Consider the following 24,715-nt stretch of genomic DNA (forward strand, 5'->3'; position numbering starts at 1 on the left):
AAAAGTAAACATAGCAATTCAGCCATTCTCAAGTAAAGTGTTTACTAACCTACAGCTTTTCATTTTTATTTATTTAAGTGAATATTTTTTCTTTATATTTTTAAACAAGTAAACTACATCAAGAAATTAAGAACGTCCTATTGTAAGTAAATTACTCTGTAATAATTGGGAAGATATATTGAAAAAATGTTTTAAACGGAAAGTTTTTTTATAGAAAAATAAAGGAACTAATCTCTTTTTTTTAATTTACTTAACTGTTTATCACTTTATAATTTGTGAAAGTTTATCACTTTATAATTTGTGAAAGTTTATCACTTTATAATTTGTGAAAGTTTATACAAGTGTTATTGAAAACTAATAAAAGATAAACATTATTTGTGTATTTTTGGAAAAAAGGATTTGTAGTTTTTCGTCAGCTAACGATTTGTCCTGTTCTGTTTCATTAATTTACTTTGCTGGCTGTTTAAAGTTGGTACTTCTACAAGGAACACAACTTTTTAATGAAGATTACAAATGAGTTGAATTGCCAGTTGACAGAGAATGCCTCTGATTTGTAAATCTACTGCAGAATCCTGTCGACACCCTGCCAGTAAATTGTTTGAGTATTTCCTGGTCATTTGATTGTCATTCATCTTAAATGAAGTAAAAATTTAAACTAAGAGGTCAAATAATTTGTTCAATTGTTATCAGAAAACCTATTAAAAAAGGAGATAACACTGTGTATTTAAGTTTAAATTGAAATTTTTAAAGTTTAGATCATTTGTAGAGAATATACATAATAATGTGTTAAAAGATCAAATTTGTTTCAATAAAATCTTTGGTCGTCTTTTTATTGTGGAAATGTAGTATTTTATAAAACTGATTAGGGTTTTTATTGTTTTATAAAAACCTAAAATACCCACAATATTTTTAAAAATAATTTATTGTAGAAACTCTATTATCCGATATTCTGTATTGCCCAAAATCAAGCCAATGTTAAGAAAATATATATATATGTTGGCTGTTCTAATCATGATGAGTGTTTATTTCAAGTGCACAAGAGAAGCAGTGTTATTGATTAGGTATTGAAGCGTATGTAACCAAATATGATAATTACTTAAAATTTAAATGGTAGTAGCTATTTAAAAAGTTAACATTTATAAGTTAACCATTCCAGTGTAAATGTAATAAAGACCTAAATGTATTGAGTATGTTTTTATTTACAGGAGATGGTTTTCAAATAACACGACCAATTAAAAGATAAATATAAATTATAAAACTAGTGGAATAAGAACAGTGTTTATACTTGGTTCTGTACTGAATGCTCTTAACTGTTTGACGACCAGTACCACTATTATGGAGTAACTCAGGGTTGTGTCAGTCAGAGGGTTAATTGTAATATTTTATATGTTTTTTCCGAACATTTTCTTTTTTTTTTGTAACAGATGAGATATGTTTCATTAGTGACAGGTTGGTGGTCAGGTGAGCTGGTGAGTAAGGAAGCTTGTGCTGTGTTTATTCAGTTCAGTGTCTGGCTCACACAATAGCTCTAATCACCAAGACAAAGGCTTGGTGCTCTCTTGGTGACTAAAGAAGGATCTGGTATTTTTATTTAGTTCACTGTCTGGCTCGCACAATAGCTCTATCTCTCACACCCACGTGCACAGCCTCTTCACCTTCAGTACAAAATAAAATAACTTTGTCACCTCAGCAAAAAGAATGGAATAATTCAAAGTGTCCGTAAAATACTTTGTAGGGTTATAAAACCCAACGCCATAACCCATAAGATGAAATGACAAAAATTAATTTATTAACTTTAACTTGTAAATTTTAATTTTGTTCCCAATTGTTGCTAGAAATATTTCAAAGGGTAGTCGTCCTATCAATTTTTTTACATTGCACTTGGTATATTGTAATTATCATTGGTTGATTTAACATTTTTCTTATTGTGCTGATAATGTTATCTCATTATTGTAACTTGAGTTCAGAGTGGTTTTCAAGTAGATCTGCTCGTCAGTGGATTTGTTTGAGGTGACCTTGAACGTTAGTATTTAAAATCGAATATAAAAATAGAGTACACATTTTTCAATTTTGTGTGCTTTTTTTGTTATGCTATTCTAGTACCTATAGTACACAACTAATATTTTGACTCAGAAACATTATCCCTGCATCTGATATTGTGAATGGTTCCGCTACATATTTGTAAGTTGTGGGAGTGCAAGAATATGTTGCCAATCAGTATATTGTGCTGGTATTGAATATGTTGCCAATCAGTATATTGTGCTGGTATTGTTGTCATGCCATTCTAGTACCTATAGTACACAACTAATATTTAGACTCGCAGCACTGTCCCTGCATCTGATATTGTGAATGATTCCGCTACATATTTGTAAGTTGTGGGAGTGCAAGAATATATTTCCAATCAGTATATTGTGCTGGTACTGTTGTCATGCCATTCTAGTACCTATAGTACACAACTAATATTTAGACTCGCAGCACTGTCCCTGCATCTGATATTGTGAATGGTTCCGCTACATATTTGTAAGTTGTGGGAGTGCATGAATGTGTTGCCAATCATTATATTGTGCTGGTATTGTGAAAATACAAGAGATTTAATGCATATAAAAGAAAGAATGTAACAAAGAACTGATAGAACAATCACAAGATCCATTGTGGTACATGTGTGTGGTAATGGTAACTGCCTTTATTGTCAATGTAAACCACAAGTGTTTTATGAATCTCGGTACCAATGTGATATTACTATTATTTGTTTCCTTTCATGTACTGTATCTCTTTTCCTCATAATTTCTGTAATTTCTGACAAAATCAAGTAAGTGAAGTAAATTACTATTAAAATAAAAAATAATAGGGATATGTTTTATTTACAACTAAGTTGTACATAATATTATCCATCTACTCATCTAATTTCCTTTGTTACCGGAATGATCTGAAATCAGAATGTTGAGGTTGCCGTGGAGACAAAATGAGCCATAAATGTTTCTCGGCTCTTGTATGTACCCGCCCAATTCTGGCCATGCAAAACTGCTTTAACTCCACTTTTCTAAGTTATTTTTAGAGTGTTTTATGTACTACAGTACTTGTTTTAGTGAAACTAACACCATTGTTTAGCGTTACGAATGGCTTTGAAAAATATAATGAAATTTTACTCTCAAAAGTTTGTTTTTTCTACTTTTATTATTTTTTTCTATACAAAATGCATAATAGTGTAAAACTTGTCTTGAAATTGTGAAAATATCATAAGTATGTAATATTTAAATCACAGTTTACATTCTCCCAATTTTTGTAAGCTATACAAGATCTTACATTGTTTTATTTTACTTGATAGATACAATTTATATTTCTTAAATTAATTGAAACAGTAGAGGTTTAATAATTTTACACAAAAAAATAAATGCCCCTTTATTAAACAAGTAATGTCCGTTAAAAAATGTCAGAAAATCATATTTTGTATGTTTTTGTATGCTCAGATTTCAAACTCTAGAAAAATTAGGCAATAAATAAGACATTCTTCTTTTTATTGGTTATGTTGATAGAGTGTTAAATTTTAGCTTCCTATTGAATTGGAAAATAGAAGTTGAATTTGAATAGGTGAGCCAGTCATTGGATTTCTAACTCCACATAGTTTAGTCATGTTTAGCGATAGAAATCTTCATTTCCGTTCACTTTATCTGAAGCAATGTCAATAATAAATGAGAGCAGTTGATAAAATATTTGTGATCTTAATTCAGGAAGTAAGACAAACAAAAAGGTAGTAAATGTATTTACGGAGATATTTGATGTGTTCTGTTTTTAGAAAATTCCTTAAAACAAACAAAAGGAAATCTGGTCTTAGTCAACATTCATGTATGTGTTGGCAAACCGTTGTGGCAGGTGAAGTTAGAACCGGTGTTGATTCGACTGAGCTGCTGCTTGCTATTTGCTGAGAAGGTTGCTTTTCAGCGTTGAGTACTTCACTTGGAAGGTTACAGCAGTCATTGTTTACGATGTAAACAAGTGAAAGGAAAGGCCAACCAGCAATCGTTGTGAATTTTAAATCATTACAAAACAACTATTATTATCCATCTGAGACGATGTCACAATTTAATAACCAGTCTAATATATAAACTTTACACCCTGTAACTTGTTTGTAAAATGTTGTTATTTAGCCTCATAATCACATCATACAATGTATTTTATTAACGAAACTCAGTTAACATTAACGAAAAAGTACCGCTAACATGATAGTGTAGGACACCGTCATGTTATCTGTACTAATAATTTTGAAAGGTGATATTACGTCCCACGCGGATATAATATTGGTGATGAAACTACTCTATATATAACGACAGTAGCGTCAACAGTACTAACAGTGCCGATGATGGTCAACTCATGCATCTGTCTGATGGATTAGCTGTATTAATAAAGTGTACATTGATACAATTTACTTTTTATGTAACAATTCTTCTTAATTTAGAGCGATACATTTAAGGAACTGGCAGAAATCCATATCAGCTCTTGTACAGCTAAATTATAACCATTCAAAATTATGTCATAAACAGTAAAAATCTGTAATACTGTTGGGTTTAATATATAAAATCCAAATTAACTTTGGTACTCGTAGAAATTTAGCTAAACTTGCAGCTGTGAGTAGAGTGAGATATGATATTAAATAGTGAAATATCCAGCAGCATAAACACACGTGGCATTATTGTTACTAGCATTGTATCAAGCTTGTGGCTTCACTGGCCTGAACTTGTTTAATTGTACAAGAAATTAAAGTAGTGTTGTGGTAACCAAGATATAACCTCATTTATCTTTTCTGAAAAACATTGACATTTGAGATGTTTTTGCATTATGTATTATAATGAAAACATTTTTATATATACTTTTTACGCTTTCAAAGATTGCGGTTCTAATCACAGAGTATTGAACACAAAATTGTTAATCTTGATTCTTAAGCTTAAGAGTCAGCTGTATCCACCACCACCACCACCATCTTGATTTTAGCTCCATAAAAGAAATGTTAACCTCAAACACTTTTAATTCCACGTTTAATGGGAGTTTTAATTTTTAAGATATACCTTAAAAAAAGCATCCAACATTTTTTTAGTTCATTTTATTAGTTATTTTTTAAAATTCTAAACTTTTAATCACATTATTGTTTAAACATTCAAAAAGAATACACTCTAGAAGAAAACCTAATTGTATCTTTAAAATGCAATATGTACCAGGATCCTACAATCAATAATAAAAGCACTAAAGTATTTGAGGTTCAACATTGTTCTGACTGATTGAACATCTTTTAAGTGAATATGGCCAAAATAAATTAAGATTTTAATTGTGTTAGCAGTGTTTTCATACTGTTTGAACCAGAAAACAGAAAATAGTTAAAAGTTAAAATGTTCCAACTTTATTTGGACTTTCAGACTTCCTAGATTTTCTATACGTTATACTATCTAAAGTTGATAGATCCTTAGAGTGTTATTAATTTAAGTGACTAAGGAAGTGACAGTGGATGCTTTGGGGATAGAGTTTAAGATGACCTCTCTACCACTTGGGTATTATTCTGATTGTATTGGCCGATTGAGAGTCCCCCCGCCTTTAGTCCTCAGTCCTGTTAAGATGTGAACAAAGGTTTCAAGCCAACCCAGGCGTACAGAGTTGCCCAGATTCACGCTATTGAACTCAGCTAGTGTTGGAGAATGGTGGTCAAACCGGGCTGGTTGGTACCAGTGAGTACTGATGAATGTCATACTCTGTGGGTTTGTGTGCGCAAATAACATGTGAGGCACTCAGTCCTGTGCAGGAACTCTGGTATTATGTTACAGCAGGGGTGTACCCAGTATCTCATTTCTGGGGGGGGGGGGTGAGGCACTGTGTGTAATTTATTATACTTATAGATCAAGCACAAACTACAAAATTCAGCAGTTACAGATTTCAGAAATATATTTATTTATTGATTCCTAATATGATTTAGGTAAAAGCGACTAATGCACTAATATACATGTAATGGGTTATAAAAGCTGTGTATTCATACATGCTCTATCAACTGGCTGAAATACTTATTTAGCTTGTTTTTTATTAGCTGTAAACAGTGTTTGTATATACATGTTTATTTATAATGAAAAGTGTTATTCCTTGTATTGTAAATTTATAAAACATACGCTAAATTTAAAACTTTAAAGCAATTTTATATTTTAAACATGAATGTATAACATTAAAAATAAGTTAAAGGTTTTTTTTTAGTTATAATTTTGTAGAGCTCCTTCTTTTGTCCCCATTCAAACTCTTCTGTTGCACAACTTAAATTCAAGTTTTCTTTTTAATTTTATCAAAAAATACTCACTCTTATTTTTAGTTTGTTTACATTTGTTATTTTTATTTATATTTTAGTTTTGTTAAATCATACTGATTGATAGCAGAATTTCAGAAGCTTTGTTTATGAAACCAACATTATATCAATATTACAAAATCATTTAGCAGATCTTGGCAAATACGTTTAGTAATGCTTCATTATACAGAATGATTGTAAAGACTGACCTTAAAATGTTGTGCATTGCTTCCAAAGCAGAAGAGCACTCCAACTCAAAAATAAGGACTCAAAAGTATATATCTCAATGTTTTTCCAAATATTTTATTAAATGAAGTTGAACCCATCTAAAGAATTGAAATTCAGTTAAAACACATGCAAAAAATAAAATTTTGTTGCTAAATTTACTCACCTTTACAACTATTTTCAATTTAAAAATACAGGATAAACTAATAAAATTTCTAAGAATGTTTCTGCCTAGAATATGTTGTAAACTGAGACCCACTGAATCCCATTGTAACATTTTTAGTTTGCCAAAAAGCCAGAAAAATGTTTTCAAATCATTCTAAAATTGGTCCCATAAGTCCAAGAATTCAAATCTAATTGCAGAACATTTTGAAAGTCCAAAGTTAAATTAAGTGAGGCAAATTTTTTGACGTTATTTAGACCTTGTTGACTAGTTTGAATACTTTTTTTTTCATGATAAGATCTTTAAAATTAGTACGTCCTGTGAACTTGACAATATGGAAGGAAACTTTACCTCTCTTTAAGGACACAAATATATCTCAAATCTAAAAAGGAAGCAACTTTTTTGCCACTTAGACTATAGGTTAAGTACAAGTTTTATTATACCTGTACATGACATTAGTTCTAGATTTCTAAGAATCAGTAAATAAATTTATTCTTGGAATTCATGATATTCTAATTTATTATTTTCATTTGTGAGATAAGTCTAATTAACCTTTTAATTAGGTGAGAGGTTCAAGTATATAAAGTCACTAATAGACCTAAAATATATATTGTTTGCTTTTATTATTAGAATATTTTACTCCAGAAAATCATAATTGACAACTAAAAGTAAACAAATATTTTGGAATCCAAAATGTATTATTCTTCAATCTAGTCAATTATAAAATTGTTGAGGGGGATTGATCCCCTATCTCTCCACTTGGGTACGCCCCTGTGTTACAGTCGGAACTATTGTGAAATCTGACTAGCTTGAAAGGATTAAATTTCCACAGGCCCCAACAGTGGAGTATACAAACAAGTTGATACACTATAGTAAAATGGTAAGAGAGATCAAATTTAATTGAAAAGATATTTCTGTGTTTCAGTGTAATATACAAACCTGATTCTATAAAACTAATAAGAATGATACAGCACTTTCAAAAATAAAAAGTGAAAAACATACTCAACAACTTACATTTAAATTACACTTTTGTTTTTATAACTTTTCCACTGTACAATAAGCTTAAAACATTTCTTTGTGCAACCATCAAATGTGTAATTGAAGTTTTTAATCTTAACAATCAAAATTTTGTTTAAGAGTTTGTTTCAAAATAAAATTGGGCAGAGCTAATTTAAATTAGCTTCAACAAGTCTGATCTTGTTCGAATATTCGTCATGATTAAAAAAAAAACTAAAACTCTTGTAGTTCACGTTACGATTAAAATCTGATCATTTGATTGAAGGAGAGTTTCAACTTATTGGACGTTGACGGTCGTAATGTTCATTCTAGCGTAGACAGTGTGGTGTTACTAATTAAAAAAGTTAATTGACAATGAAACAATAATAGTAAGTTGTTTTCTTCTTTAGCTCTTATGAGGTTATTAGATGGAAGTAGCGATAACTGTCAAAAGTCACTACCTCCATGTCCATCTACGATACCTTACATTCTATTTGTTAACGAAAAAAATACATGGTAAATATTGCTTGAAGTAGAATTATTTTTTGTGTATTATGTACTGAATTTATGTTTTAAATCGTCTAAAATTAGAAAAAGAAGAAACTTTTGAACTTATTACTACTGTATAAAAATTACAAAATCTTGAATGATTAATAAAGGGGTAAAAATAAGATAGGCTAAAATACTATATACTTAAAAATTGTATTGTAGGGGTTTTTAACAAATATTTAAAATATTTTTTTTTCTTTCGACCCTTTTTAATTTTACTAAACTGAACATTAATTTTTGTTGCCCCTTTATCCCTTTGATTCCAATTTTTCCAAAATATCCCAAAAATCCAGTAATTTATTGAAAAGTAACTGGTAATTTCTCAGTACTATTTTCCCTGTTTTGCGAGTCTGTGTAAACAATTATTTTCCAACCAATTTTCAAGATGTATTTTTATTCAGTGTGAAATATTTATTCTTGCAGTATGTTATGATCAAAATAATTTGTTTAAAATACTTCTTTTCTTTGTTTTTAAATGAGAGATATATATATTATATATATATATATATATATATATATATATATATATATATAAATTTTAAGGGCTCATCAGATAACTTTATACAAATTGTAAGTTAAAAATGAAAAAGCCAAACCAAAATTTCATAAATTTATTTCAGTAAATAAATAAAACTTTGTTTTTTTTTTTCAAAATTTTAAGTGTTTAAACAAATGTAAAGTTTATTCAGTATTACTTTTAAAACATCTAACTAGAGGTAACTTTAAATAAAAATTACTTGTAAAAGAAACATAAGAGTGTAAAGAATAATACTAAAAATAACTAAGTAATAAAATCATACACTTATGCAATGCTTTATCAACAACAAACTATGTTGTCATATACAGCTGATTGATATAATAGAAGTATAGCAAGTTTCAATCCTACTAGTGTCCTGTAACTCTCTGGACAAAGGTATACAAGGTCAATGCTCAGGTCAAGACAAACATATTTCACCATTTGAGCATGGCTCTCATGCTTGGTTTCCCATCTGCCTGTCTGTATGCCATTTTATAAAAAAACTAATAAGTTTAATTATACCAAATTTAATTCAAATTTTTAAGATAACAGGGCAAATTACCAAAAATATTATCATTGAAATTATCTTTGGAATTTTCAAAAATGGTAGCCATAAAACCTTTTAAACTTATACTCAGTAATAAACTCAGTAACTCCCAAAGTATAACAAATTATGTTTACTAATTAACTATTGTGATTAGTAAGAAGTAATGAAATCAAAACTGAGCCTAGATTCTTAACCATAAATGGATTGGATGATTGATTGAGTTTGTGATGACTTCATGGAGCGGGTTTTACTTATATGTTAAAAATTCCAAATACTGTATTTATGTACTAATTCTTGTTCAGAAGTAATGAAAGATCTGTTTTGACAAAATTGTGAGCTCCGATGTCCACTAACACAAACTACTGTACATATCAAAATTCAGAATGATCATACCTTTCATTTAATATCGTATTGACAGTAATTCCAAATACTGTATTTATGTACTAATTCTTGTTCAGAAGTAATGAAAGATCTGTTTTGACAAAATTGTGAGCTCCGATGTCCACTAACACAAACTACTGTACATATCAAAATTCAGAATGATCATACCTTTCATTTAATATCGTATTGACAGTAATTCGAAAATATTTCAAAATCTCCAGTTTTCAATATGTTTTTTATATGCTATGCAATTTTTAAAGTAAAAATTTGCAAAACATTTTAAGTATATTTCCCACGTTTGCTAAATTTTGTAAGGTTTGCTGTTATTTTTCAACTTGAGTTATAAAAAAACTACTGTTTCAGTTGAGAAGTGCATTTGAATTCTAATGCCTCTCCTTTAAAATGCCCTTAAAATAAAAAAATGTGAAAAGTTTGGATTTTTATAGTGGATATATTATTATATAGTAATAAATACTATCGTTATAACCTTAGTTTTGTAAGAACATATGGGATGAAGAAATACTTCGCTACCGATTGGTACCATATTATTGTGCATGTACTAACACGGAGTGAGTGTGAACGTGTCTGGTAATCTCCGGATTTACAACAGCTGATAACACAGAACAAACAGCTGGAGTGTGTAGTAACAGTTGTTCTGTGTTGCAGGTGAGGCTGGAGCCTACACCATGGTCAGCATGAGCTCCACCCTCGTGGAGACGGTCTCCATCAATTACGAGGACTTCAACGAGAGCTTTCTCACTTGCGGCACCTGTCTCTGTAAGTTACTACTTATTGAAGATACACCCATATTGTACCGAATATGCAACAACGTTGTCATACAACAGTGTAACTAAATGTTATCAAGGCCCTGACAGGACAATTTTGAAGATTTTCTTTCTTGAAATCTGAAGAACCCTGGGTCAGAAGGTCGGACAGGCCATTTGTATGTCTGTATTCTGTTTGTGATGTATCTCTTGATAGAAAGGTCCTGGAGATTTAAAAGTTGGTACATAGGTCCTCTGGGTCAAAAAAGCCCTGTTGGTTTTTGTGTCTAAATGTCAAAGGGAAGTCTCTCGGGTCGTCTGCCTGTCCGTTTGCTTATCTGTGTGATAACTCTACATATTAAGTGCATAGATACTTGAAAATTAATAAATAATTTCTTTTTAGTCCAAGGATCTTTCTAGTCCTATGATTTTGGAATCAATAGGTTCAAGAGAAAATTGTCTGTTTATACAATGTCAGGCATTGCGTTCTTTGTCAGATCGTTAGATACCATGTTATATTGTTAACTAGAATATTGGTTTACGTTTGACACTAATCAATAACCAAGCATCTAATTTGATAGCAAACAACATTATTACTGGATAATTCTTTGCAATTTTCATGTATGGCTGGAAGGTTGTGTTAAATTCATGGTGTCTGCAGTAAGATTATTACAAATTTAAATACTAGGTCTGAACATCCAGATTTGCAGAATAATTATTTTGCAAGACCAATGTATTGGTTTAATAAACTAAAGCCTTTTTTTGTTTTTTTCTTAATTGTGACAAGCTTTAGTATAATATTTTATGAAGCTACTAATAATTATTAAATTACTAAAGAGTTTTTACTTCAGAGTCTCCATGGAGTTCTCCATGTAGGAGAAGTTAGCAAACCTTTAGAAGCCTTACAAGTTCTTTCAGTAGAAACTGCCAAGAAATTAATAACTATAACCACTAATACAAAGAGATTTATTTATTTTTGATTAAAAACACTAAGAATTATGTTGTTAAAATTGCTAGTTTTATTTATTTTGATTATTCACAACTTTTTTATTATTTCAAATTTGATTGTGGAACCATGTTACATTATTATAACAGCTTAAAATATTTATGTACATATATTAGTGTCTAAAGTTTAGTAGTGATGTGTAATTCAATAATAATTAATAGAAATATGTGTTTTATTTTGTGATTTCTGAATGTTTATTATAATCAGCACTTGGGACTGATACTGCACACGGTTGGGATTTTTAAGGTGTATAAGGATATTATAAATATTCATAAAACAACATGATTTGTGACTACTAACAGAGTCTTGTATATTAAAGTATTAAAATTCAAAACTATTGCAATACAAATTGGTAATAGTTACTGTAAATATAATAAACTATTACAAACAATATTGTTTTTGAAATGTTGATTCATGTGTGTGTGTGTGTGTGTGTGTCTGTGTTTTTGTTTTATTTCAAACACAAGCTGCAATTATGAATTATTTGAATCCTTATCAATGTTAACCTAACGAATATTCACAGAAGTATAAATTAAATGGAGTCCCAGTTTTATCTTTATTGGAACTATGATTTCCTGTTATCTCTACTGCTCAGTAATAACCACTAAGCTTGGTGGTGATTTCCCACTTGTACAATGACGCAGCACAGCGCACAGCACACAGCACGGTGAAGTAAGACTTGCTCATGTCTGTTTACAAAGGGTGTCATAATGCTTGTTAAACAATCTGGGCTGTTTATGATAAGGAAGTGGGCTCAGGCTTGGCCGTGCTGTTTACAAACAGAATTGCCATTGAGAGGAGAGTGAAGTGTCATGTCTAGTGGGTGGACTGAAGTCGCTGGGAACCTGCCAGTATCATTTACAAACCGAGGTATTTTCAGCGTGGAACACTTCTTTGACACCAGTCGGGTGCACGGTGCAGCCACGTCGGAACAGAAATAGAGAATGTCTGCAGAGGCAGGCAGACACCAGTTCTGTACACTGCAGTTCCAAAGATAATCGGTATTTCAGGGTCGAACCGTAGTTATAACATCTGGCTAGGGAACTAAATCCCTGCTTGCTGTAATCCTAACTTAGCAATATTTCAGGGAAACCAGTCGAATGAGACCAAAATGTTGTGTACTTCAAGAGAATGAACAAGCTGTACAAATTAAAATTAAATTTTGACACAGATATTCTCGTTTACACGGTAAACTGTATTATGCCCTATCCCACACCAGCGAGTTATGAAAAGACTTGGTTATGTCTTTATTTTGATCCCTGTGCTTTTTACCTAAAATTATTATTAATGTAAGAAAATTGTATACAGATATGGTTTATGCCATTTTTTACAATTGAAATGAGATATAGATGGTGAATATTTCATAAAAATAACCAGGGTATTTCTAAAAGTTAAGGACTAAACTATAATTTTATTGGGTAAAACATAAATAATTGTGGAGTTAAACACTTATGATATTGAAGTTATTCTTGAATTCAAAATTGTATTAAAAGAAAATATGGTCCCAATTTTGTGATTTTAGTTGAATTCACGTTAATCAATTTGGTTGTGTTCTTATACAGTGCAAAATGGCCCTAGGCTCCTGGACTATTAAATCATGTTTGTATATTAGTCTTTCGTAGGGGAAATTGTTTAATCAATTTGGTTGTGTTCTTATACAGTGCAAAATGGCTCTTGGCTCCTAAGCTATGAAATCAAATCAGTACATTAATCTTTTTTCATACCATAAGGAAAATGGTGAAGTTGTGGAAATCTGTGAGGAAAATAGGTATTTAGCATGGTTCAGTATAAATAGTTACTTCATAAGACATCAAATATGATTCATGAAATCTGATACTGTATATTATAAAAACTGATATGCAATTAATTATTGGTTGTTTTCAAATTCAAACATATATAGATTATTTTATGTTTAAAAATAACTGTTTAAGTACTTTTAGTACTTAAACAAAATAAGGCACAAGATTTCTCCCTTTATATAGGCAACACAGCATTGATATTTTTAATTATTTTAAAGTGCTATTTTTGTTATTATATATATTGTAACAAATTAATATTGAATATCTCACAGCTTTTACACTATAAGAGAGTACTGAAAGTTCAGGTTGAAAAATCAGTTTGTAAAGTTTTGTAAATAAAAAATGTTATTATTCAATTAGAATTTTACATTGATGTTTTTGATAGATGGTACATTTATGCCATCTTAAACCATTTAATTTGCTACTAATACATATTAGGTGTTTTTGTACTACAATTATTGTACTGAACCAAAAAAACTGTGTGTCTCTAAATGTACTGTAGATGATGTGATACTGATGCAACTGAGCTTATATTTGACTATAATAACGACCCATCCTTGAACCGTGAACACCACACTTCAACTTGTAGCTCTTGCTTGACTTTTTTAAAATCCACATCCCACAGTAGGGCTGGTTATTCAAGTTTGTAATTTGTTTACGTTTGCATAATGTTCTTCCACAGTGAAAAACATATCTTGTGTTTAAATTAGACAACAAGGGATTCAGCTGTCGTTAGCAATCCTCGGATTAAATAATGTAAGTGTCTAATAATAGAATAATTACTAATACATGATACACGCATTTTGTTTGAGAATTACATTTGTTTTTTACATTTGTATTGTTATATTAAAAACAATTTAGAAACCAAAGTAATAGAAAATAAACCGATACAACAAATACTGAAGGACCCGACAAAACAACGAAATCGGTAGTTCACAAACGGATGAACTTCTCTCTTACTTTTTTACCTCAAAATCAGTAGTGTACTTCCTTGAACTAATAGAAACATGTGTACCATGTCTGAAGTCTGGGACGTTACTATCACGAGTTATCGCACAGAATAACACCCATGTGGATGGACTGCCCTTTGACTTTTTACCCACACAATCAATAGGGTTCTTCCTTAGACCAAATGCCAAGTTGGGATCTCTGTCCCAAGTATCGTCTCTATGACATTTTTGTCAAGAGTTGCACACAGACTGACAGACATACAGATGGACTGCCCTTTGACTTTTTACCCACACAATCAATAGGGTTCTTCCTTAGACCAAATGCCAAGTTGCGATCTCTGTCCCAAACAGACAAAGTGCCCTTTAGCATTTTGACACAGAAATCAAGGGTTCTTTCTTGCACCTAGAGTAACCTATGTTCAAGTCTTTAGGATCTTTTTATCAAGGATTAAGATTGAATATGAGTCATGTTTATGGTGTGTGTGAACGAGCATCTTCCTTAAATCAACTCGATGAAAACCCTGTATTTTATTTAACCATATAAAGTTTACACTATCAATCCCTTAAGTACTTTTAGAAACAATTAAGATTTTAAAATTTATATCATCAGTTTTAAGGTGCCACAAGACAAATTACAAAACAATTAAAGTGTAATTATTGACCAAATATTGTTAAAAGCAAATTTAAATCCATTTGTCTATTTTCCTGTCACACCTTCCCTATTATAATGACTGTAATGTATCAGAATTACCTATAGCGCAGTAAACACAGCAGTGTTGCCATTAGCTGATAGATAAGCTTTCAAGTGGGGGGAAAACGTCAAAAATAGATTAAATTTATGTGTGAGTGATTCACTCACTCCAATGTCAAAAGCCTCAGAATGATAAACATTGGTTGAACTGTAAGAGGTCATCTTTTGCGCACATAGCACATCAGCATGAGTTATTTTCTGTCGTATGCTAAATGGGCTAATAATAGACATCCTTACATGTGCTAACTGCATTGTACACCTCTAACAATGTTGTTTTCGTTATAACATCATGTTCACTGTAAAATATTTTAAAATCTCATATATGAGTTTATAGTAATATTTTATTAAGTAGGATTGTTTCAATATCATTCCCTTCCTCCATAATTTTGATTAATTTATACTTTTTACGTACTGAATATCTAGATACTTAGATATTTATAATAGAACATATTTTATACAAGATTAGCATTGAAAAGGTTCATTACAAATATGTAACACTTTTCAATGCTCTGTGACTCTTGTCTCAAAATTTATAATGCTCTGACTAATCTTAAATCGTCCCTCATGGAGGAAGAAAAATTTTTAATTCAGGACTTTATTTATGATTGAAATTAATTTGTTTTGTTAGATAGACATAATTTCCTGATCATTTTTCCATAAAGTCCCCAGTGTTAAAATTTATGTGCATGCTCATGGGCATATATACATTATAACACAATGAACAAGCTTGTGAATATAATAATAGTTGCTTTAGTTAGTAATTAATTAAAACTGAACTTGATATGGCCATGATAATACTTAACTCATGCACAGTTATACATTAGATAGTTAGCTTAATTGTAATATAGTACGTTTAAAAATGGCTAAAATTTTTCCTTTATGAAAAATATTTCTCTTTTAATGGAAAATGAAGTATTCCAATAGAGGTATGTTGAAGCTATCAGTTCACTCATCCTTTTTTTAATGATGTAACATAAATAACTGTTGGCCTAAACAAAGAAGAAAGCATTAAGGGCCAGCTACACTAGCGGCCATCTTGGTTCTAGCCTCATAAGAATATTGTTAAACTTCATGCAATTTTACAATTTTAGTTTTGTTCTGGAATTATGGGGAATGTCTAATTTTAAAGATAATCAACACTGATCCTTTTTAGTTTTTCTGACATTTTTATAGGTTGTACTGAAAAAACTCTGAAACTTTCTACTTAATCATTAAGGTACTCAAAATGTACATACGTTACAGAAATCTAAAAAGGTTTGAATGTATATTAATAATTATAAATTATAAAATGTGACATCTCCCATACCGCTACAATCAAAATAAGGGCGTAAAAGTGTAAGAAGTTTTAACATTGTTCATATCGGGGAAAAACTGGAGGTCATTTTACTACAGAATATTCTTAATTTAATGTCTTTATATGTATAAAAATAACATGTAATTTAAATTTAAAATAATTATGATGAAAAACTGAGCTAATGTAAATTTTTTTTATTTAGAATCCAATTTAGACAAAAGTTGGCATATTGTTATTCACATATATTCTCATTAAATAACTTAAGTTGTGCAACTTCATAGAAATATCATAACCTTGAAAAATATTTTTAAATTAATTGGATTATCACAAATACAATACAGTCTTATCAGATATAACTGTTTGGAATCAAGTTCAGTTGAGTTGTATTGTCATTATGTTATGTTGAAGTAATAATGAATACAAAATTGAGTAAAACAGTTATTGATTATTTCCTTTACTATATTTGCTTCGGTATCAATTGGACAGGATAAATATGCCAGGGATAAAAACCCCAGCAGCACCCATAATACATGATTAGTTTATTTGGTCAAAATCAATAGAATGCATAGTATGAGTGAATGTAAAAGTTTAGTTTTTCAGTGTATTTTTTATGTTGACATGGATAAAAATTTTATTTAATTATTTGTAACTATAATAAATAAGAGTATAATAGCCACACATTGTTGCTCCACTTACGCAGGGTGTTACATATGTCAGTTTTCCCAGAAGAGAAATTGCAAGGCGTTATAGATTAATTGAATGAAACATTTTTAGGCTAGAAAACAAATTCATTATATGAAAAATTACCTACATATTACCATGTCAAGATTGCCTATCAGGCTCTTTTTGAAAGCCATCTTAGATACGGAATTCTTGTTTGGGGTGCTTCCTCAGCAAAGAATCTTGAACGGGTCTTAGTATTGCAAGAAAGAGCTCTAAGAATTATGGCCTGTTTAAAACCCCTTGATAGCTGTAGACAGGTATTTAAAGAATGGAAAATACTGACTGTTAAAAAAAGTTTATACATACAAGAAACAGTTCTTAACGCAGTAGGAAGGAACATGCAACGGAACAGGGACCTTCATCACTATAACACAAGGCATCGCAACAACTTTACTTTACCCAGTCACCACAGGACATATTTTGAGAAAAAAACCATCATACGTGGGGGCTAAATTCTTCAACAGTCTTCCTGACGAAGTAAAGAAAGAAGAATCAATAAAAGTGATGAAGAAGAAACTGCATCAGTGGCTGTTAACCAGGCCTTTTTGCAACATAAACTAATTTTTAAATTGGACAGACATTTTCCCTTAGATTATTAAAAGTTATTAATATATTGGTAATTTAGTTACTTATTAATTAATATATTGGTAATTTAGTTACTTATTAATTAATATATTGGTAATTTATTTACTTATTGACAATATTGTTGTTGCTGTTTACAAATGTTTTTAAATTTTGTTGTTTTGTTTGTTTATTTATTTTGTAACTGTATGTGACACCATTTCTAATCTTTAGGATTGTGAAATAAAGATATTCTCTCTCTCTCTCTCTCATAAAATGTTATAGCAGTTGTTCGAAATGTCCACCTTGATTTTATATACACTTCATACAACGATTGAGAACATAATCGCAAATGTTTAGCAATAAAGGTTTATCGTTATTAACAAGTTCAAATTCATTTCTAATTAGGTTTCTGAGTTCGTCAAGATTTTGCACTTTTGAAGCATACACAGTCTCCTTTATAATACCCCACAGTGAAAAATCACATGGGGTCAGGTCTGGCGATCGCGCAGTCCATTCGATTTTACCACAGCAACCAATCCATTCATTATAAATGTGTTATTTAAAAAAATCTCGAACTTGGATACTGAAATATGCTAGGGCACCATCTTGTTGCCAGATGAGCGAATGTATATTGAAAACAGGATTGTTTCTGAGCTCTTGAACTACTACTTCTTACAGCAATCGTAAGTAACTTTCTGAGTTAACATTTCCTTGAAGAAAATAAGGACCAATCAGTGCAGTACTCAAAATACCTCCCCATATCATAACACCAGGCACATTGAGTTCTGCTTGGATTACGTTATGAGGATTTACATCCGACCAGTACATGCAGTTATGCTGGTTAACGCTTCCATTTTGTTTGAAACCATCACAGCAAGAAATTTATATCATGGATGACCACACTTCAGGGCATTTAAAACGCTTCTAGTGTTTTCAAACTGCTTATTTAACTTCCGCATATACTGTCAAATGGGTATCTTGACACTTGGATATTTACCACTAAATTCTTCAATTATTATAGCAGTATTTTTATTATGTTTCCACCACAACTGAAGGATGTAAACTCATTGTTGGGTTGTAAACATTTAAAAAACACACAAACAAATAACACATGGAAAGAGCGTCACTTTACACTAACCCACTGGAACAGACAACAATGAACTTACTCCGTGTTGCTGCCAACTTAACAATGTAACCAACCTATCGAAACAAAATATCCCAATTTATGGGTAATCTAACATATGCGCCACCCTGTATAAGACACGATACACCATTAAAAATTCTCTTGCACTAAACAAATTTTAAAAAAAAAAACACTATTTTAGTTTCCATAAACTCTAAGGTTGACTTGTCATATGTGAAATGATACACTTAATTTACTTAAGCATTTCAAAGCCCAAAAGTGCATACATTTTAATTGTAACATTCTGTATTAATTAAAACAATGTAGTAATGTAAAATTGTAAAGGAAACAGGATTTTTCCAGACATTTGCCATCGTTCAGTGAAACAAGAAATCAGTAACACTACATTTCGAGATCTGCAATCTAATCTCTTCTTCAGGTATAACTAACCTAATACATAATTGCAAACTAGGTTAAAATAAACAAATCATACCAAAGCGTTGTGGCACACCTAAGTCAGGAATCACAACCACCATGTTGTTTTTCAACTTCACTAACTCTAAAAACATGCACTTAATAAAAAAAACTATACACAACACTATAGTGTTACTGATTTCTTGCTTCATTGACCAATGGCAAATGTCCGGAAAAATCCTGTTTCCTACACAATCCTTCCATTGTCAAGGATAACCTTCAAATAAAGAAGTAAAATTGTATATTTCACTGTAAAATAAATCTAATTTTAAGGTGATCCTAAATTTACTTTCAGGCTTTTATGGGCTGAACTTTAGTGAAGCCTATCACTCAGGGGTTGGAAAAATTTTAATGTTCGTAAATCTGTCTGTCTGTCTGTCCACTCAATACGTTTTAAAACTAATTGACCTATAGAAATGTTTGATGGTACATGTCCTCCTCATGGGATTTGGCTGAGCATTTGCAAAACCATCTCGATAGTTTGATTGGATTGAGGTCTCGCAAATGGATTGATGTTTAGAATTATTAAACTTTAGCCTTCTTTTCTTCCACATCATATAATATTGTAATGCAATAACATATTATTCACTAATATTAATGAATTATTCTTTATTTATTTTGTTAGGTTTGACTGTCAGGGATGCTTTATTATATTGTCGCATATTACTGTAATCTTGTAATTATTAGAAATTTATCATTACATAAGGTAATTGAGGTAATTCAGTTTTCAGTTTTTGTTTGCTCTTTTTTGAGAGTTTATTGTTAAAAATTTTAAGTATGGATTATAGATCTATTAGTAATTTTAATGTGGGCATAATATCAAAATTAATTGTTAATACTTAAATACTTGAAATTATAGTTTGTTGTTGTTTGTGCGGTAATCTTGAACGTATAACTATCCAATAGTGCATTAACCTCCAATTTAGCCTTCAAATTTTAATTTGTTTCTGTAGTATGATCTCTAATAATGTTTTGTTATTTTTATAAGTAATAACATGCAAGTTCAAGCACTTAAAAACTTTCATGTTCGAGCCATATTTTAATAATGGTGGCTTTAGATAGATTTCGAATATAACCTATTTTGATTACTATTTTATTAAGTTTGGTTACTTTCTTATAACTTTATTGTTAGTGTAAAGCTACTTTTTCTACTTTTAAAATTATAACTTTAATACTTTATCTCAATAACAACTCTATAACTTTATTTTATATTTTTATTGAAGTTTATATTCAAAAAAGAACCAGGTACACTTAACCTCACCTTGGAAATTTAATATATGTTGTTGGTTATCTTTAACTTTAAAATAGTTTTTCAAGAGAGGAATTTATAGGTATGAAAAATATTTATTCTGTAGAAATGGGATTTAATCCTAAGGAATTTCACTGCAAAATTGACAGTAGTATAGGTCTGAGTTAGTAGGCCTAACTAGTGATAAGAAACAAAATTATCCCTTAAGTGTTGAAGTTGAATGTACGCTGTAACATTTGAAATGGCTTAATTATTTTCAATATTGTGGAGACCTATTTGTTTTAATTGAGGAAGTTTTCCGTTTTAACATAGACTCTAAGTTAGTGTCCGGACCACCTAAGTGTAGCTAAGGGCCATGTTAGCATTGCTCGAAAACCTGTCTTCTGATTTAAGTGCTGTGATTAAAGGATGCAAAATTAGATATCATTATATCGGAAAATGCTCGTAACAAGTTTAATATAATAGTTTTTAGGTGCTTGTCAGATGTTACACAGTCAGCAACAAGCTGTTCAGAATAACTTACAATCTGACCAGTACATACACATCTTGTGAACACATACGTTTTGTAATTACTTCAAAAAATATAAAGCTAAGTAATTATTAATACAAAAATGTATTAATAAACTGATACAACGGAGTATAAAGGATCTAACGGAACAGAATGAAAGTCTTATCAACAATAATGGTTTATGTTATTACAACTTATGTCAAGAACTCATGCAGTTTGGTAATAAGTTCAAACATAACATCAAATTAAGTGTTGAATAGTAGAAACAAATAAGCATTGGGGCAAAATAAATAAAACTTTATGAATTTTAATTATTGTATATCAGTACTATCCTTCCATTTAGTATGAATGTAATAGATAAAGACAATACACAAATCATTCTTGTACATATATTTCTTAGTTATTACAAAATAATTCCAATCAGATAGAATGTGAATGAATTCAATTACAATGTCTAAACGGTTTATAAAGTTTAAAAATCAGTAAAGTTTATACAGTAGTGTCACGGTGGCAGTGGCAAACCCAAAGATTTCTAAAAGACAGATATCAGTATTCATTCCAAAAAAAAGGCAAATGTGAGTTTCAAATCATATTTAATTTAGGAATCCTTTTTTAATAAACATAGTCTCTTAAGTAATTCACCCTAAAAAGTTAGTTATATTTTATTATGCACATGAAAATTAATTTTAAAAGTTAAAAAAATCCTACTTACTCGAATTTAAGTTAGATCTATTACTCTTAATCCTAGAACTTTCAATGATGAACTACAATACTGGCAAAATAATTTTGAGTCTGCAAGTTGTATTTTAAAAAATCATAAAAATAGGCTTTGTATAGTAAATCCCACTATGTTGCATACTGTTTAATTCACACAAAAATTTGCTTTCATATTTTATCATAATTATATTTTTTGTAACTGTTTAGGCACACCTTTATATGTAGAATGGATATAAAAGGGTGTTGTTGGAATAAAGTTCCAAATTTAGCCTTTTGAAAAATGTAAAAGAAATTTTATGTAAATTATAGAAAAGACAGCAAATATGTAAATCTATAAGAATCACAAACAAAATTGAATTAGTTTTTATATTAAAAGTAAAATTAAAAAATTAGTAAAAGTAACAAATTATCAAAATGTGTGAATTTTCTCGCAAAATCCAAAACACATCAATTGTTGCTATTGTAATTATTGTTTTTAGATTGTAATTTGAAGAAAATAAGTCGGTCTACAGGAATGATGATGGTTTACTGAATGATTTATGTTTCTTATTTCATTTTTAATGTTGAATCAGAAGTTTGATTTTTTTTTTAAGGTAAAGTAATTAAAATCAAAACAGTGTACTTGTTTTAAACAACTCCAAATTTATTTAAAAATTGCAAGGGCATCCACGTGCTGTGAATATATATTTATATATTCATTCACAGCCCTTTTTAAGAAGTAGTCACTTCTGTCGGTCATTACCACAACTGCCTTTGTATTTTTTAACAAATTTGGAGTTTCTTTAAAACAAGTATACTGTTTTGATTTTAATTACTTTACCTTAAAAAATATATACATATATATCTTGAAAAAGTATGTTTGCTACTAATCATTAAATGTTTATTTTTTATATTTTTATAATAATATGAGACACTCAATTCCTTAACATAAAAAAGTTTAATATTTTCTATTAATGTTATACATATTTTTGTAATTATTTATACATTTTCTTTATTATTGTTTGTATTAGTTTCTATAATTTGGTCAGTATAATTTTCACTGCAATCTCGTATTTCTGAAATAGTTACTTCATTTTCATTCTCATTACATTTTAGAAATAGAATTATGGGTTTATAATAATTTAAATAAGAAATAAAAATTCTGGAATCAAATCTTGCTCAATATCTTGTAAACACATCTGTTGTTTATCCATATCTCGTTGTACTTATGTTTTATCATTTGACAGTGTTAAATTTAATCTATCTTTAAAAAAAAACCTCAGTTAATGGTTTTGACGTTTCTTCAGAAATATTTTTATTAAAATCTGTTGTTATGTAATTTATTTTTTTTAAGTTAGCATAAGATAAGGCCTAGTGCAATTGAGTAAAGGTTATAATTATAACCAATAGAAACACTAATTTTCTTCCAGGATTAAATTACACCACAGCCTTGAATTCACAATTAAAAGTGTATCTCAATAGATGAGACCAACAGATACTGATAATGATTCCATCTCAGCTTTAAGACCATTTCACATGTTCAAATCTAAAAATTCATTAAAATCATCCTTGCAATTTGGTTCTGTTATTACAGTGTTAACTGTCTTAAAAATCATCAACATGAATTTTCATTAATAATATGTCTAAGTAGCCTAAACCAAAATCAAAAGATTTTCCCAAGTTACTACCTTGTTCACACACAGTCTGTCTACATTGTCTGAGCCGTATAGCCGCCTCCCAGACTCGTGACACAGGAACACCTGATGAATCTACTTGTATCTGTATAACACAACTTTAACATGATGTTGTCAGGCATGTACGATGGAGGAGAGCACACTCCCAAGTTACTACCTTGTTCACACACAGTCTGTCTACATTGTCTGAGCCGTATAGCCGCCTCCCAGACTCGTGACACAGGAACACCTGATGAATCTACTTGTCTCTGTATAACACAACTTTAACATGATGTTGCCAGGCATGTACGATGGAGGAGAGCACACTCCCAAGTTACTACCTTGTTCACACACAGTCTGTCTACACTGTCTAAGCCGTATAGTAGCCGCCTCCCAGACTCGTGACACAGGAACGTTCCGCTGTCCCATATGTCGTGAGTGTATCAACATTCCTCGTGGCGGAGGAGTACCGGCACTGCCACCTTCGTTCCTCGTAAACCAGTTACTCGACTTGATGGCCCGCCAACGCAGAGAAGTCGTCCCCAAGTGCTCTGTTCATCTCAACCAGGTAATTTTAAGTGGATACAAATAAATAATTTAATTATCAGAGTATCATGTTTGCTTAGTTATTTCAACTCTGATAATTCTTCCGACATTGAAATTTATATCCAATGAAAAAAGATAAATAGTTTTTTAATTCAGGGATGCTACAGGTCAGGGAAATCAGGGAAAAAAACAGGACTGGAAATCAGGGAAGTCAGGGAATCCGGTCTCAAGTCAGGGAAAAGTCAGGGAATTTCGACGTTGGTCAGGGAAAAATATAAAATCCCTTTACACAAATAAACTTACTGCCGCTGCGCCGAGTCCAAGCCTGCAGACGACGCACTTTATTTTTTGCTTTTTTATACTTGCCACCCTGTTAGCCTCAACACCGCTTTTTTCCACCCATTAATTGCCAAAAACCCTGGGGATTGCGTCGAAAAAAGTCAGGGAAAAATGAAAAATTTTGTCTGGAAATCAGGGAAAAGTCAGGAAATTTCATTATTGGACTCCTGTAGCAACCCTGTAAGTCTAATTCCAATTCGTTGTCATAAAACTTTACAAAGCATTAACAAAGTTAGATTGAGCATTTGTTGCCAATTCATATAAAAAAATACTACTAGCTTAATTAATTCTAACAAATTGTGGAATTATTAAATATGCAAATAAGCATATTGCTCAATTACAGGTAAAAGAATTAAAAATTGCTATTAATTTTAGTTTTTAGATTCAATAAAATAAAGAGACTTTTGCACAAAAATATACATGTTGTAGCCAAACACTCTACATGTTGAGTATTTGGTTACCTTAAGTTAATTTTTCCTCTTATCCTTGTTGTTTACTGTTTCAATTATTATTTTCAATGGTATCAGCTGTTTTTACCATGCTAACTTTCATTCTATCATTTTGTTGA

At 30.5% G+C, this 24,715-nt stretch overlaps 1 protein-coding gene across 2 annotated transcripts in view; it reads left to right on the forward strand.

Moving 5' to 3' along the window:
- Positions 1 to 24,715, forward strand: part of LOC124366464 (tripartite motif-containing protein 3-like) — an 89,812-nt gene that overhangs the window by 20,578 nt on the left and 44,519 nt on the right. The window contains exons 2-4 of one of the 2 annotated variants that reach the window (XM_046823039.1): positions 10,355 to 10,465; positions 23,402 to 23,506; positions 23,673 to 23,830. In XM_046823039.1, coding sequence (XP_046678995.1) covers positions 10,375 to 10,465; positions 23,402 to 23,506; positions 23,673 to 23,830 — 354 coding nt within the window. In that variant the 5' untranslated portion in view covers positions 10,355 to 10,374. Of the gene's footprint in view, positions 1 to 10,354; positions 10,466 to 23,401; positions 23,507 to 23,564; positions 23,831 to 24,715 lie in introns of both variants that reach the window. The other variant, XM_046823038.1, reaches the window with a different exon arrangement.

The sequence above is a fragment of the Homalodisca vitripennis genome, chromosome 7, assembly GCF_021130785.1.
Source record: "Homalodisca vitripennis isolate AUS2020 chromosome 7, UT_GWSS_2.1, whole genome shotgun sequence".
Classification (NCBI taxonomy): domain Eukaryota; kingdom Metazoa; phylum Arthropoda; class Insecta; order Hemiptera; family Cicadellidae; genus Homalodisca; species Homalodisca vitripennis.